Genomic DNA, 14,612 nt, shown 5'->3' on the forward strand with positions numbered 1-14,612 from the left:
CTGCAAGGCTATGAAAATAAAAGCAGAAATAATTTATCGAATTTGCATGTCAAAAATTAAAAACTGTTCGTATAAAATTGCAATTTTCTTTTCTTAAAAATTAAATGTTAGATTGAGGGTAAAAGGCCATCCTCACAGGTAGTTATAAGATCAAGTTGATGGTTGGTCACTCTAAGCTCACATTTAAAACTATACAATTTCTTTTGTTTTAAACATTTTTAAGATTCGTTCACCTACAAGGTTTTTCATTAGGGAACAGACGACTGATTTTTTTTTTTTTTTTTTTTTTTTGGAAAAGGTGATCAAGAAGTCAAAAGTGCTTCTCTAACTGATATTGAATTTGAAGAGCAAATTGACTCATTAATTGATAAAAAAGCTATTTAACTGGACATTGCAAATATGGAAAAGATATGGTGTACCTTAATGCTCGATACTGCCCCTTCTCTTGAACCTTTCAAACATTTTCACTCTATATTCGCATGCTATCTTTTTCAATCCTTACTTGACGAGCATTCTTGCGGGTGTAAAAACAAATCTATGAGAGTAAGTTGATGCTGGGTATTGGTCTGGGAGTCGATAAACTCATTGTTGAATTACTCAGATGCTTTGAGCCATCTTCAGTGAGGAACTGACACGTTTGAGTAGTTGAAAAAACACATGAGAGAAGACGGACCCAATTAATAGCCCAATGCCGGTTCAAGGGAGCTAAATTATTTTCTTTAGAAAAACCAGGATTTATAGACTAGACCTACTCTACATGGATGGACAATACCTCGAATCTTAGTTTACAATAAAATAACAAATAAATTGTTTCCTTGTGCAGGCTCCCTCACGCTCCATGCTTCCCAGCCGAGCTGCATAAAGTTATGGTAGAGGTCATTAAAAAAGACCTCATCTTGAGGAGTTCCAGTTGTGCCATTCTGTCAGCCTTCTTGTTCTCATTATGGCGGCATTACCAAGAAACCATTTGAATAATGTTTTGTTATTATTTTATAAGGAAAATAGGAAATGACTCGTGCTCTACACTCCACAGCATGTACTATTTTCAGATCTTGATCCATCAGTGAATATAATACAAATTCTGCTTCCACATCTGAACTGGGGCAAAAGTAAACTTTCCCCATCTGATTGCAAAATTACAATTGGTACGTGTTGGTGAATTCTCTAAGTAACAACAATTATTGATAAGGTGGTTTTTGCCATATATTGTCTTTACACAGCAATAATAAGTCTCAAAATAACATATGGCTCATTAATCTGATAGGCCAAAGCTCAACAAAACAAGCTACCCAAACATTAGGCAGCATACAAAGATTAGCAAACCTATGTATCACAGGGGCAATGAAAACAACCCCGACAATTGCACTAAAAACTCTGCTAAACCATTGGAAACATTTATACATGGAGAATCGAGGAAAAACTCTTTTAGGCTCCAGAAACAATCAAACTGGATGGGAACTAAATACTTCAGGCTCACAACAAGAATCAATAAAACAGATACCCATTCTTAGAAATGGGAACTGACTATATGATCCTGTATGTCCCTGATGACAACATCTTATAAAGCCTCAACAGACTACAAAGGAGGAGTAGAATTCAGAACATCAGGTTCAATGATACGACACACATGTGGCTTCAAAACACAAATACATACCATCAACGCTTGTGCCTTAAAAAAAATTATTAAAAAATAAATAAATAAAATAAAACAAATTTAAAAGAGGTTACAGTGATAAAAGTATTTTTATAAAATCGGATAGCCAAGCAGCTAAGTTTTAGCATGTAAAAAATCACATCAAAATTAGTCGGTGAATGCATCCACAATCTCTTTAAGGATTTATTATTTCGTCTATTAGGGGCAGATGTATTTTCATGTTCAGCAGTGAATCAATAGTGATTCTCGATTACAGGTTACTTTCAAAATTTATTCAGACTTAGAGATATTCTTCCTGTTTCGCATTTATAAATCTGACCGTAGAGACATGCAAAATGTGTTACATAATTTTATAGCATTTGCATGTTGTCTATTAATATCACATAAAGAAAAACTTAAACATTTCTTCTTAGTTCTAATTTGTTAATTATTTTGTTGTTAGATTCCCAGCATATGTAGTCAAAACTGTATGTTCATACATACCTCCAAAAGAGGTCTTTTTGCATTGTGCTTAACAATTCATTTTCATATTCCTTTATTACAGCAGCTGGGTTCAGCTCTGTTTTCTAATTTTCTAAATGCTTTACCAAAAACCTAAGTTCTGTCAACTAACGCTGTATGCTGATGATATTGCGCTCTACTTCTCCGGTCAGTGCGATAGCAAGCAAATTAAATAAGTTTCATGGGCGAATAAAGCTATGCTTTTGATGAAAATTGAAGATCGTTGTACTTAAAACTAGCTGCATCCTTTTTACCGAACGCAGACCCTTGATGTTCAGCAGGGAGTCAGTTGTAACTCTACTGTTGGTAGTGATTCTTATTTTTTCTGCATTGCTTTGCTGACTGTTGACTGATTCGAGAGCTTTAACAAACAAAAAATGTATGTGTAGGTATTCTATCTGTCTTTCTTCTTTTTCCATTGTTTACAGGTCAGTATCAAAACTTATTGAAATTAAGCTTCTTCCCCTGATAAGCTTCTTCTCTTGAAACATTCTTCCCATTCGCATATAAATCTGCTGATGGTAGAGACGTGCAAAATTACAAAATGTGTTATATGAATTTTTGTTTAATTTGCATATTGTCTATCAATATAACATAAAACCAAATTTACATATTTTCTTGTTAGTTCTAACTTGATTTTTAAAACTTCTGTATATTTTCAATTGAGTCCATCTCTCAGTAGAAGAAGCGCGTGTACAGCGTGATTGTAACAGCGGTAAAACCTCCCAACGGCGCACGTGTTTTGAAACCCAAAGGTCATTCCACGAAAAAAACCGTAAAGGGCCGAAGATAGAAAAAGTTCGAAATTAATTCCGAATTGTTTGCCGGTGATTCTGTCTGCGCGTTCCCCTCCGGCCGTCAGACTCCCGGGACAATTTCGAAGGTCGGGCCGCGGGGAAATTCGTCCGTGCTGGCAGCCCTGCTCGGCAAACGTTTACGAGGTTCTCCTTTCAGCTGAGGATTTATTTTTAATTCTGTATCCAGACCGAGTGGACCGACCGAGTCGAACTCGACACCACAGAAAACGAGTCGGACTCCTTCCATTATTCGACCCGAGGCTCGTTGACGATTTTACCGGATTTTCCACCGCGGCAGATCGTTTCCCGACGTTTTCCCTTCACAGACGAGTTTCTCCGTCCTTCTCGTTTAAAAACAGATGGGATAGGTTTCGGGTCTTATCTGTGCCCGAGTCGATTCGATTTGTTTCCGCACTATCCACAGTTTTGAATACTCTTTGGACAGTTTAGTAACCGGCCCGAGCCATGAAGTACGCCTGTAAATGCCTCAACATCGAAATAACATCTTTGAACAACGGCATGGGAACGATTGATCCTTCTGTAAGGAAACTCTTCGAAGACGGCAGGATCTTCGAGGAGGTGAGCTTTGTTTACGTTATTTTTCTATTATCAACTAAGGACCTTCTTATCCCACTGACGAGTCCCCTTAATGCAATTTTCTATTTTCAGCCCGGCCAGTTTGTTGTCAACGATAAACAAGCAGTTAAATATGTTTAAAACGTTGAATTTTCGGGTGGGAAAAAAGTTTATACCCGATGATTATAATACCAATTTTCAGTTTTAATCCTTATTCAGCTTTTTTTATATACGCCTGTCAGTCTTCTCGTTCTTTTCATACCTTTTCGAAAATGTCCACGTTTTCTATTAAATAATTCAAATCCGACCTTGATTTCGATTTGTCCTTAATATAAACACCATGTTCTCACAATTGATACAAGGCGGTTTTCGCCTACGACAGTACATTCGGCCCGGCCTCTCATTTCAGTCATCATTTTTTTTTCTTGTTCTTTCCTTGTTAATTTCTCGGCTCCTTCAACCCTATTATTAACTTAGATTTATTCTTTTCCTTTGCCAATCTCGTTTTATTAAACGGATTTTCGTACAGATCCACTAGATGAGGATTTTAAGAAAAGCCGAATGTAACATTTGTGTTCGGCATTACAGTGACAAAAACCTATAATCTCAGCTTTTACAATTAATGTTTTTGAGATTTTCAATCCACTTGCCAACTCCTTTCCAGCGGATATTGTCATATTCTTCTATTACTCTCGTTGGCATGGAATACTTTAAAATTTTGGATGGTCTCAGTTCTTGTTTACAACTTGTCAGTTGATGATTTATACCATAAACTGCTCTCACTTCTGAACGTTTATTGCCATTTTGGCGGATTTTGTATCAAAAATTAAGCATAAAACATAAAAGGTTCAAAATGTTGATCAATTTTGCGGTAAACAAACCAAAAGCTTTACCACCTAAAAAAAAGCTCACATTTTGATCTTCACAAATCTGATTTTTTTGTCCTTCAATCACGTTTTTTTTTCTTCTTTTTTTTGTTATAGCGAACGGAGATTTTTCCTTTAAATTTGAAGTATAATGTTTTAAAAATAATTTGGATGGTCTAAATTCTTGTTTACAACTTGTCAGTTGATGATTCATACCATAAACTGCTCTCATTTCTGAACGATTATTGGCATTTTAGCGGATTTTATATCAAATATTTAGCGTAAAACGTACAAAAATATACATAGATTTTGCGGTAAAAAAAACAAAAACAAAAGTATACCTGAAAGCTGACGTTGACCATAATTTGAATTTTCATCTCTTCACAAATCTACTTTTTGTTCTTCGAGCACCTTTTTTTTACATGATATCTGTTCATATTTAATGAGTTCAAGGTGTTATAGTGAACAGAGATTTTTCCTTTAAATTTGAAGTATAATGTTTTAAAAATAATTTGGATGGTCTCAGTTCTTGTGTACATCTTGTCAGTTGATGATTTATACGATAAACTGCTCTCACTTCGGAACGATTTTTGGCATTTTCGCGGATTTTATATCAAATATTTAGCATAAAACGTACAAAAATATAGATAGATTTTGCGGTAAAAATACAAAACTATACCCGATCCAAAAGCTGACGTTGTCCATATATTTGAATTTTGATCTCTTCACAATGCTGCTTTTTTCTTCTTCAATCGCGTTTTTTTTTAAACATGAAATGTTTCCATGTTTGATGAATTCAAGAGTTTGTTGCACTAACGGAGAATTTTCCTTGAAATTTGAAGAATAATGTTTTTAAAATAATTTGGATGGTCTCAATTTTTGTTTACAACTTCCCGTTGATGATTTATACATAAAGTGCTCTCACTTCTGAACGTTTATTGACATTTTGGCCGATTTTATATCAAAAATTAAGCCTAAAACAAAACGTACGAAAAAGTTGATAGATTTTGCGATTAAAAAAAAACAACAAAAGTTTCGCCGACCTATAAGCTTACATTGACTATAATTTTCACAAAGCTGCTTTTGTTCTTCTTCAAGCACGCCTTGTGAACTTGAAATGTTTCCATGTTTAATGAATTCAAGCGGTTATAGCAAACCGAGATTTTTCCTTAACATTTGAAGTATAATGTTTTAAAATAATTTGTATGGTCTCAGTTCTAGTTGTAAACAAGACAAGTTTATACCATAAACTGCTCTCTTGCTCTCTCTCTCTCTCTCTCTCTCTCTCTCTCTCTCTCTCTCTCTCTCTCTCTCTCTCTCNTCTCTCCCTCTCTCCCTCTCTCCCTCCCTCTCTCTCTCTCTCTTTCTCTCTTTCTTTCTTTCTTTCTTTCTAGATTTCTGAGGCTCGAATTCATGCACAGCCAGTGTAATACCTAGTAATATGTATTTTGATATTTACATCATATAAATATTATTTTTAATGAAAGGTTCGTCCATGATATTAGCTATTAGAAAAATCAATGATTCATTTTTTAAATTAAATCTGGTGAATATGAGCAATGATTAATATGTTAGCCATAACGATTTAAATTGCCCATAAAATGTTTGACACATTAAAAGTTTCAGTTAGATATCCGAACTGACAGTTTTAATAATTAATGAATTGAATTAAGTTTGATTACTAACACATCAAGTAAAAGTATGAGCAGAAAAATATGTTGTATTATTTTTTTCACGTTTTTCATATATGCGCTATTTTTCTCTTTCCCTTCTTCTCTCACCACCTCTAAATATTTACAATAGTCTTAGATTGCCATCCAATCTGGTATTTAATACTGTTTGACAAGTGTTTATCGATCTTCTTCTTTTTTTCAGGATTTGGTAACGATTGAAGTGATCCACGTCGTATTGAAACTTCGAACATTGGTGGAAGAAAGCATAACAAGTATTTGGCAAATGTATCGGTGTATTAACTGTGGCATGTGGGCTTATGCTTGTACAAAGCAAATTGGACCTAACAACGCATTAATCAATAAGCAACTGCTGGTAACTAATGTTATACATCTTGAAATGCTTAGATAAAAAACTCAATTTTTCCTCCTTGTTAAGTCATTTTAACAAAGTTTAGTATTTAGTATAGTACTTGATTTTTTATACTTTTATTTTGTTAGGGAAAATGAGGCTTTATATTTTAAAAGTCTAATTTCATTTATATCTGCCCTATTTTAATTTTTATCCTGTGCTAGAAATTTTTTTCTTTTTGTTTACATTTTCAGTTTTCCCATTGAAAATTAATTAGTTATTGTATGTATTTTTTTCCAGAGTGATAGCAGTGTAATGGAGAAACTTCGCCAGAGTGATAAATACTCGCCCGTGTTCAAAATTATCATCAACAACAGTGTACCGAAGGAACCTATTGACACAGGTAAATAATTTCTCAATGGGATCTTTCTTAATACTAAACCACACTCATTACCCTTCAGGTTTTTGCTTCATATGTATGTTTATTGTCCGTGTTAGAAAAGAATGAGTGCGTGGGGCTGTTTCTTGGGCTCAAGCATACGATGTAGTAGCCGGGAATTCTCTACAAACTAAAGCACGAATCGATGCTTCAGAGTTCACAAGGGATCATTTTAGCTCCTTTCCTGTACATTATTTATACCACTGACCTGTCAACCCATTCCAACACGACCCTGTCATTTGTAATATGATCCTTAGCGATTATCTTAGTATGTCACACCTGATTCAGTGTTCTACTTGACTAAAAATGGTATACATGAATGTGGAAACAAATATACAGTCAGATGAAAAATAGACAAACAAAGAAATTCATTTAGGGACAATGATGGAAAATCAAACTATGCAACTCGACTAAAAGGAATCCTCATCAGTACAGCCAAGCAACAAACTGCTACATAAGGTGCAAAAATGCCGAAAAATATACAATATTTAACATTCTTCTTAAAGAAAAAGGACCGATGATTACAAAGACCAACTGGTGGAGGGGGAACTAAATCCACCAACGGCATCGACAAACAGATAATTTGAACAAAGCAAATTTCCCAAGAAATTATGTAGATACATTTATACGTAACCATTGCAATTATAGTAAATATGTTTTGAAAAAGGATTATTACCTATGAGCTTATGAACATCTATAAGCACATTGATTAGGGCAAGGATAGGGAATTTAACTAGAATTATTTATGTCAGTGTTTTTATTTATTTACTTTCAGAAAGTCAAGATTATTTGCATCCAATCGCTATTAACTGGATCAAAGAACAGTCACTTCAAACTGAAGAGAGGATTAAAGAATTCTGTGATAGAGAATATTCAAATTTGGAAAAATTAAAATTGAGAGTGCACAAAGATCAGTTAGCTATAAATAGGTATGTGTAACTGACAAGATGATAACGAAAATGGAACATTGGTGATACTAGGTCAAAAATAGTTATTCACTTTCTTGCCAATTCTGCCCCAGGAGCAGAGATAAATTTTTGTAAAAAAAGTGTTAACATGTTTTTTTAAGTATGGTTTTCTGCCTTTGTTTGCATGTATTTAAAAGGTTTTTATAAAACAGTCAATTTTTTAACACTAACCTCTCTTTACCTAACCTAATAATTTCTATACCTAACACTAAACCAACAAAATGTGCCCTAACCTCACCCAATGTAACCTAATTATTTCTAACCCTACCTCTTATCCTATGTAACCTAGGATAAGAAAATAATGGAGGATAGTATTAAATGAAATTAGATATACAAAAAGTTACAAAAACCAAAAGTCTTTTAGTAAAGTAGGCCAAACACATTTTTTGGTAAAAAAATATAATTGGTTTTAAGCGCCATTTGAAGCNTAAGTACAATTATGACGATGCTCTCGCTTTGAGGACAAAGGCACGACTGATCGACTGACTGACTGACTTCGTCCTTTGTTCTTCTTCTTCTTTGTGATCCACTCGTTGTCTCGACTATGTCACGACGTCACAGTTAGCCAGATACGTCACTGCATTCCATTTCATCTCCGACATATATATATATATATATATATATATATTGTTGGGCTGGATCGGCCAGGGTTATCAGATTTTTAACGTTATTATAATCTCTGGAAAGTTGAATGTGTTTTCTTTCAGTCTGTGTAAACAACTTTTAGATTTTATATTATCATAATTGAGAAAAATAAGACTGAAAGAGACAAAACTCCTCAAATGTTTACCTAACCCAATCATTCCTAACCCTAATCCTTTAAACTAAACCTACATAACCTAGCCTAAGTCACTCGGTCACTATATGTATCATAGGTATTGAAATGCATAACAATCTGTGACTGATCAACTTTTCAAAGTTATTTATATTATTTATATTTAATTTTGTGTATTTTGAATAAATTTGAAGGCAAAAAATTAGAGGGAATAAAATTATTTTTTGTTTTGCTCAAAAATTTGCAGTCAGCTTTTACTTAGTGATGCAGAAAATGAATATTTACTTTGTTTCTTGTTAAAAAAAAATAAATAAATAACGAAAAGAAAAGAAAAGTTTCATCCCTAACCTCAACTTGCCTAACCATTCCTAACCCTAACCCTAATCTCACTCTACCTAACCAAATAATTTCTACACCTAATGCTAAACCTACATAACATACCCTAACCCCACCATGCAACTAATCATTCCTAACCATACCACTAATAGGAAAATCTATGTATTTGTCAGCTATCCTAGGCTATCTCAGATCATTGAAATATATTTGTAAATACAATTTGTAACTGAGTGGCTTATATTACTATACCCTGTACATTATTTGCTTACCCTAAGGGAAAAATGCAGAAATCTACTTTAGAAAAGTACATAAATTACTTACTTTATCCTTGGCTTTTAGGTAAGAATACTCGCATTCAAATCTAATATTTTTCGACCTAGAATCACCAAAAACAAGCTTCATGAAAAAAAGTGATCCCACATCCACTGCCTCCCTTTCTAATTTCAATTTTTTTTTCAAAATATAATAATGAACTCTTTAATAAATATTTTTCATTATATTATCAGAAGTGTCGATGTGACATGTAATTTCATATTTTCTTTCTTTTAGGCTACTTTCAGAAGTCAATGCTAATAAAACTTCCAAAGTGAAAGGAAACTCTGAAACTACCAGGGAAATTTCTAGATCTACATCAGTTAAGGTAATATATTTTAAAAAACAGAGGGTTATATTTAATTATTATAATTCATACTATTTACAGATAAGTTAAATTATACTTTAGGAGTTGAGTTTTACTCTTTGTCTTTAATTGAGACTAAATTTGCATAATTATTAGTGGCATTTAATAATTTGCAGCGTTATTAGTTATATTCAAGGTGTAATTTTCTATTTCTAGAGTATGCGTAATACAAAACGCAGTTCTAGTCATTATGACAGTGAAAGGATTTTTGATTTGGAGGAGTTTGATTCTTACGGTAAAGACACAACTGATGATTCTAATTCAGAAGGTAATTTAAACAAAAAACTAGCTTCTCCATATTTTGTACCTTTTCATATCTTTGGATTTATCACAAATGAAATACCCATTTTTTTTCATTTTCAGTAGGAAATAAATAAAAAAAGAAATGATTTGATGGTGCCTCAGTGGTGTCATGAACTGGTTGTTTCACCAGGTTGATGCCACTACTGTGGCATCAAGCTCTCCGTTCTTTCGAATTTCTCAANATACAACAAGTAAACAAAGGTTAACAGGTGAAGATGTATAGGTCCAGAGTGAACATGTTCAGATGTTATTAATATTAAGTGTGCAAAACTTGAAACTACATTTCCTTTAGTGGAAGTTATATTTTAATATTTCTATGTAAAAGTGGTTTGAAGTGTTAAGTATTTAATTCAAATTGTTTTGAATTTGAAAGAAAAATAAATATCAAAGTGGGAAAATATGATGTAGCAACTGACAGGTATCCTGAGAAGTATATGTGATAAAAGCTAAACTATTCGAAAAACAATATACTCAAGAGTGATACAGTATGAAAATTTAATCGAATTTGTTCTATTGAAATGTTGAATTTTAGGTTCAGACGTAGAAGAAAATGTAGAAGACACAAGCTCCAATAGAAGGTATACCAATCCGAGTATAATCGCTAGGTCACTTCCAATTCCTGTACCAAAGTTTATGGAAGATAGAAAGGGTGATAAGAACAGAGTAAGAATTATTTTATTTAATATTAATTTTATACTCTCGCTTTTGTTTTGTACATAAGAAACAAAACTGAATTGGATTTAATTTTGGGCAAAAGTACATTGTTAATAATCTTTTTTAGTCGCCTCACGGTCCTGCAGAGAGTTCAGCTCTGGCACCAAGTGACATTGCTGCCAGTATAAAAGCCTTGGCGAAAAGTATTCACGGAGATGCAATTTTCGGTGAATTGCCGAGGCCTCGATTTTCAACAAATCTCTGACTTACTGCTCACCGTGAATCCTCCCAAAGAGCAAGCTTTTATATTAATAACAGCATGTGTTGTTATTGAAAAACTTGATATGTACTGAGTTTTTGTAAATTTAAAATCTATTTTTGTGCCAAGTATTCTGGAAATAGTTTTTAGAAGTTTTAGAATTCGTCTTGGATGCATGAATCCCCTCCTGAGGTTGGTAGGTATTAACTGTAACATTTACATGTATAATCTTATTATTGTCAAAAGATTCTATGATCGCTACAATCGAAAGACATTCTATATTGTTAGCGTTATAAATTTTGGAATCGATTTGGAATCCTGCTGTTTTTAATCGTCATTTAAGAATATGGCATGTCAGTATGACATGGTCTAACTGGTTCCTCATATGTACCTAAAACACACAAATTTTTTTAAAATTATTTATAGTCAGAGCCCTCTAACAGGCATTTTAATAAATTAATGGCCTAATCACAGCCTTCATACCATTTTTTTCTCATTTTTATCACCAGGTAATTTAATCAATATCAGCTTTGTCAAAATATGTTTTTAAAAAATTGAATTTTAATTTTTTGGCTGATGACAGCTTTGATTTATGTCGATCGACCCCTTACCATGAGTAGAACTATTAAGGTTATGGTAGTTCATGGATATGGTATCTGATGGTCTTTCTTTAAATTACTTAGATTGTGTTTAGAAGAAGAAAAAAAATATCAGGGTAAGATTTTTACTGTATTTTTTCCCAATTCAGTAGATTTTGTATGTTATATTTTAAATTGTATCACTTCTCATCTTGAATCAAGATTATGAAACTAGTCTTTTTTTCTTTTCTTTTTTAATGAAAAGATAGTAGATTCATGAATTGCCGAGTGACATGGTAGATTTTCTTACATATCGTCAGTTCGGTCTGATTTTTTATCTGTTATTTCTATTTTTTTCTTTTTTTCTTTTTAAAGAACAATAGTTAATTATTATTGTTATTTTTATTTATGATCGACAAAATTAACGAATAACCTTGTGTGTCTGCCTGACTTACAATGTGTATCGCTTCAAAATGCATAATAGCTCTCGATTTTATGTCTGTTCCGATGAATCATTTGATTTTAAATTCGTGTTTTCTGCTAATCCATCCTTGTTCAATTTAATATGTTTTTTTCTACTATATTGTATTTTCAAAAATAATTCCTTCCTATAACTAAAACATCAACTGTGATCTTAAAAAAAGTTTTCTTATTTATAGTTATTTTGTTATACAATCTTAATTCTTTATGTGATGCAAAATGTTAAACGACGATTTTCAAATTATAATCTGAGATTTTAGTTTAAAAAAAAATACAAGTGGAATCACCAGTAAATACTTCATCCTTAATTGTGTTACTGTACCATTATAACATACATTATAAACTGACTCAAATGTTCCTAACTTATTATAATTTTTTGTGATGTAAACAATGCAATTATTAATTTTAACAAATCTATAAATTTTTATTAACCCATTAATTAATACAACATCAATATTCTTGATCATCAAATTTTTAATTTAGGGTGGTTTATTAGGATTATTATCATTCATGACACATTTAACAAATTTATCAATTGGCAAGCTTTTATGCATTTGACCTTCTTCAGAGTGAACTAAGATGTAATTTATTATGAAACATTATCTCTTAGCCCTGAGTAAGGTCAAATATAGGCAGAAAGCAGTTATTTCATTGATGTCCTGGCTTTTAAAGAAAAAACGTTGCCTTTTTTTTTTCTAATTTGTCAAGTAGTATATATTCTTTTAAGCCATATTATTATTTTAATAAGTGGTCAATTTTTTGTGGATTTAGGAAAAAAGTAATTTGTTTGTTACAAAAAAATTAACTAATATTTTTTCTTTATTTTTGTTATTATTTATTTATTTTTTGCAATCAGATGATGACCAGGGCAATTTATTTGTTTTACTACGTATTTGTATTTATTTAAGTTCAAATTTATTTTAAAAAAGATTGATTTTTTTTGTTCAAAAATATGATTATATCAAATTTAAAGTTAGTCGTTAAAAACTGATATAATTTTGTAGATAAATTTTTAATTGATACAATCAAGGGTCAATAGGTCAATAGTGAAACACTTGTATATTCAATTGTTATATTTTAAAGAAATGAAAGGAAAAGTTAAAAAAAAATCATTTTTATTTGATGTGCTTGTTAAAATTTGTATTAAATTCATTTTTTGTTTTTTTTAAACATTACACTTTATATTTTGTAAAATGCGACCAAATTTTGAGCACAAACCAAATTGATCACTGTAGTTGTCCAAGTCTAAGTACAAAAACAAATCCCAATCTTAATAAATAATCCACGCTTTTAAATTACCGTCACTTTATTTTGTATACAAAATATGAAGAATAATTTAACAATTAGGTACACATTGTTGGTTAAATTGACAATAACCGTATATGATTTTATATTGTGTTATAACAGATGAGCGAGAGTGTGTGACTGTAATTTGTAAACGTGTATTTTTGATAATTATTCACATAAAATATACATTTTATTTGGCTACGCTTAAAAGTAAAAAAATTGTATGTTATGTTAGTAAATTGTAATAGCAAGCATATAAACTGAATGCCATTTATTCTTAATTTTAATGTTAACTCCTTTTTCTATTTTCTTTTTTTAATAATTATAATATTAAAGGTGTTAACATTATACCCATAAAAATATTTGATTGTCTGCAAAGCCTTTAATGTAAATGTACACTCTGACACTTACAAAGAAATGTAAAAAATCTGTTATAGAAAATTTAATTTTCAGTTACTTCCACTTGATAAGTCATTTTGTTAATATTTTTCGTTGTAAAGTTCTACCATTGTTATATGTATGCTTCAATGGCCAACTATAAATGTTAAATGTTTAGTCATTAATTTCTCACATTTAAAAAAATAATAAAAATAATGACAGCGCTGTGAAGTGATTAAAATTGATGGATTAAAAAATAATAATAATCTGTTTAGTACAATAATAGTTTTATTTTATTATTATTATTTTTTTAGTTATATTACGGTATACCTTAGTTGAAATAAAACTGATTAAGATCTGCAAATTTTTTTTGGCTAATTTACCTTTTCAGATAGAATAATGTTTATATTTTTTCACTTTGTTCTAATGTTCCTATTTTGTTAATGTCTTGCCTTGTGAATCTAATTTCTTTGAGTTGATGTAGCAATTCATGTTTACCTAGTTAGAACAAATGTTCTTTTAAGGTGTGTTAACGCATTTCGTTGTGCACATGACCCAGAGATACAAAACGACAATACTCAAGAATACTCTGGGGGACCGCGGTAGCCGAGTGGTTAGCATGAGAGACTCACGCCGCGGCCGTGGGTTCGATTCCCACCGTCGCCTCTGGCCCTTTTTTCACGATAACCCCCCAATTTGAACACATATAAGAATTGTCACCATGGCTAATATGCATAGATCATAACGAAAAAAAAAAAAAAAAATCACAAGAGGCCATGGTATTTGGTGGACGAAGACTTTATAGTTAAGGGCGGTAGCCATCTTGTATGGCCCAGAAACTAGTGTGCCATTGGCCCCCAGTAAAAGAAACAGTAGAGCATGCCCTATTTTGATATGACAGTGTATGCAGGCTGAGAGGAAAAGCCAAGGACTGAAGGATACACTCAACACTTTGTGTTCTTGTAACATTCCTTAAGCTTAAGGACGAGCTCTTGCTGATGAAGATGTACTGGATGAATCAATGGACCAATATTGGTTGTGGTGAGCAAGGTTATAAAGA

The 14,612-nt window shown here is 32.1% G+C and overlaps 1 protein-coding gene across 1 annotated transcript; it reads left to right on the forward strand.

Moving 5' to 3' along the window:
• The first annotated feature begins 2,781 nt into the window (after positions 1-2,781).
• LOC106669992 lies at positions 2,782-11,104 on the forward strand. The gene is made up of 8 exons (XM_024226416.1): positions 2,782-3,531; positions 6,270-6,440; positions 6,717-6,819; positions 7,631-7,784; positions 9,484-9,574; positions 9,770-9,881; positions 10,449-10,579; positions 10,698-11,104. Exons 1-8 carry the CDS (start codon positions 3,418-3,420, stop codon positions 10,833-10,835), a joined length of 1,014 nt encoding a protein of 337 aa, XP_024082184.1. The 5' UTR covers positions 2,782-3,417; the 3' UTR covers positions 10,836-11,104.
• The last annotated feature ends 3,508 nt before the right edge of the window (positions 11,105-14,612 follow it).

The sequence above is a fragment of the Cimex lectularius genome, unplaced genomic scaffold (genome assembly GCF_000648675.2).
Source record: "Cimex lectularius strain Harlan isolate CLEC.00 unplaced genomic scaffold, Clec_2.1 scaffold28, whole genome shotgun sequence".
Lineage (NCBI taxonomy): Eukaryota > Metazoa > Arthropoda > Insecta > Hemiptera > Cimicidae > Cimex > Cimex lectularius.

Bases quoted from the DNA above. Each gene is read 5' to 3' on its own strand.
- LOC106669992 (XM_024226416.1), top strand. From the start codon at position 3,418: ATGAAGTACGCCTGTAAATGCCTCAACATCGAAATAACATCTTTGAAC. The intron at 9,882-10,448 runs GTAATTTAAACA...GTTGAATTTTAG, and splicing joins TGATGATTCTAATTCAGAAG to GTTCAGACGTAGAAGAAAAT. The intron at 10,580-10,697 runs GTAAGAATTATT...AATCTTTTTTAG, and splicing joins GAAAGGGTGATAAGAACAGA to TCGCCTCACGGTCCTGCAGA.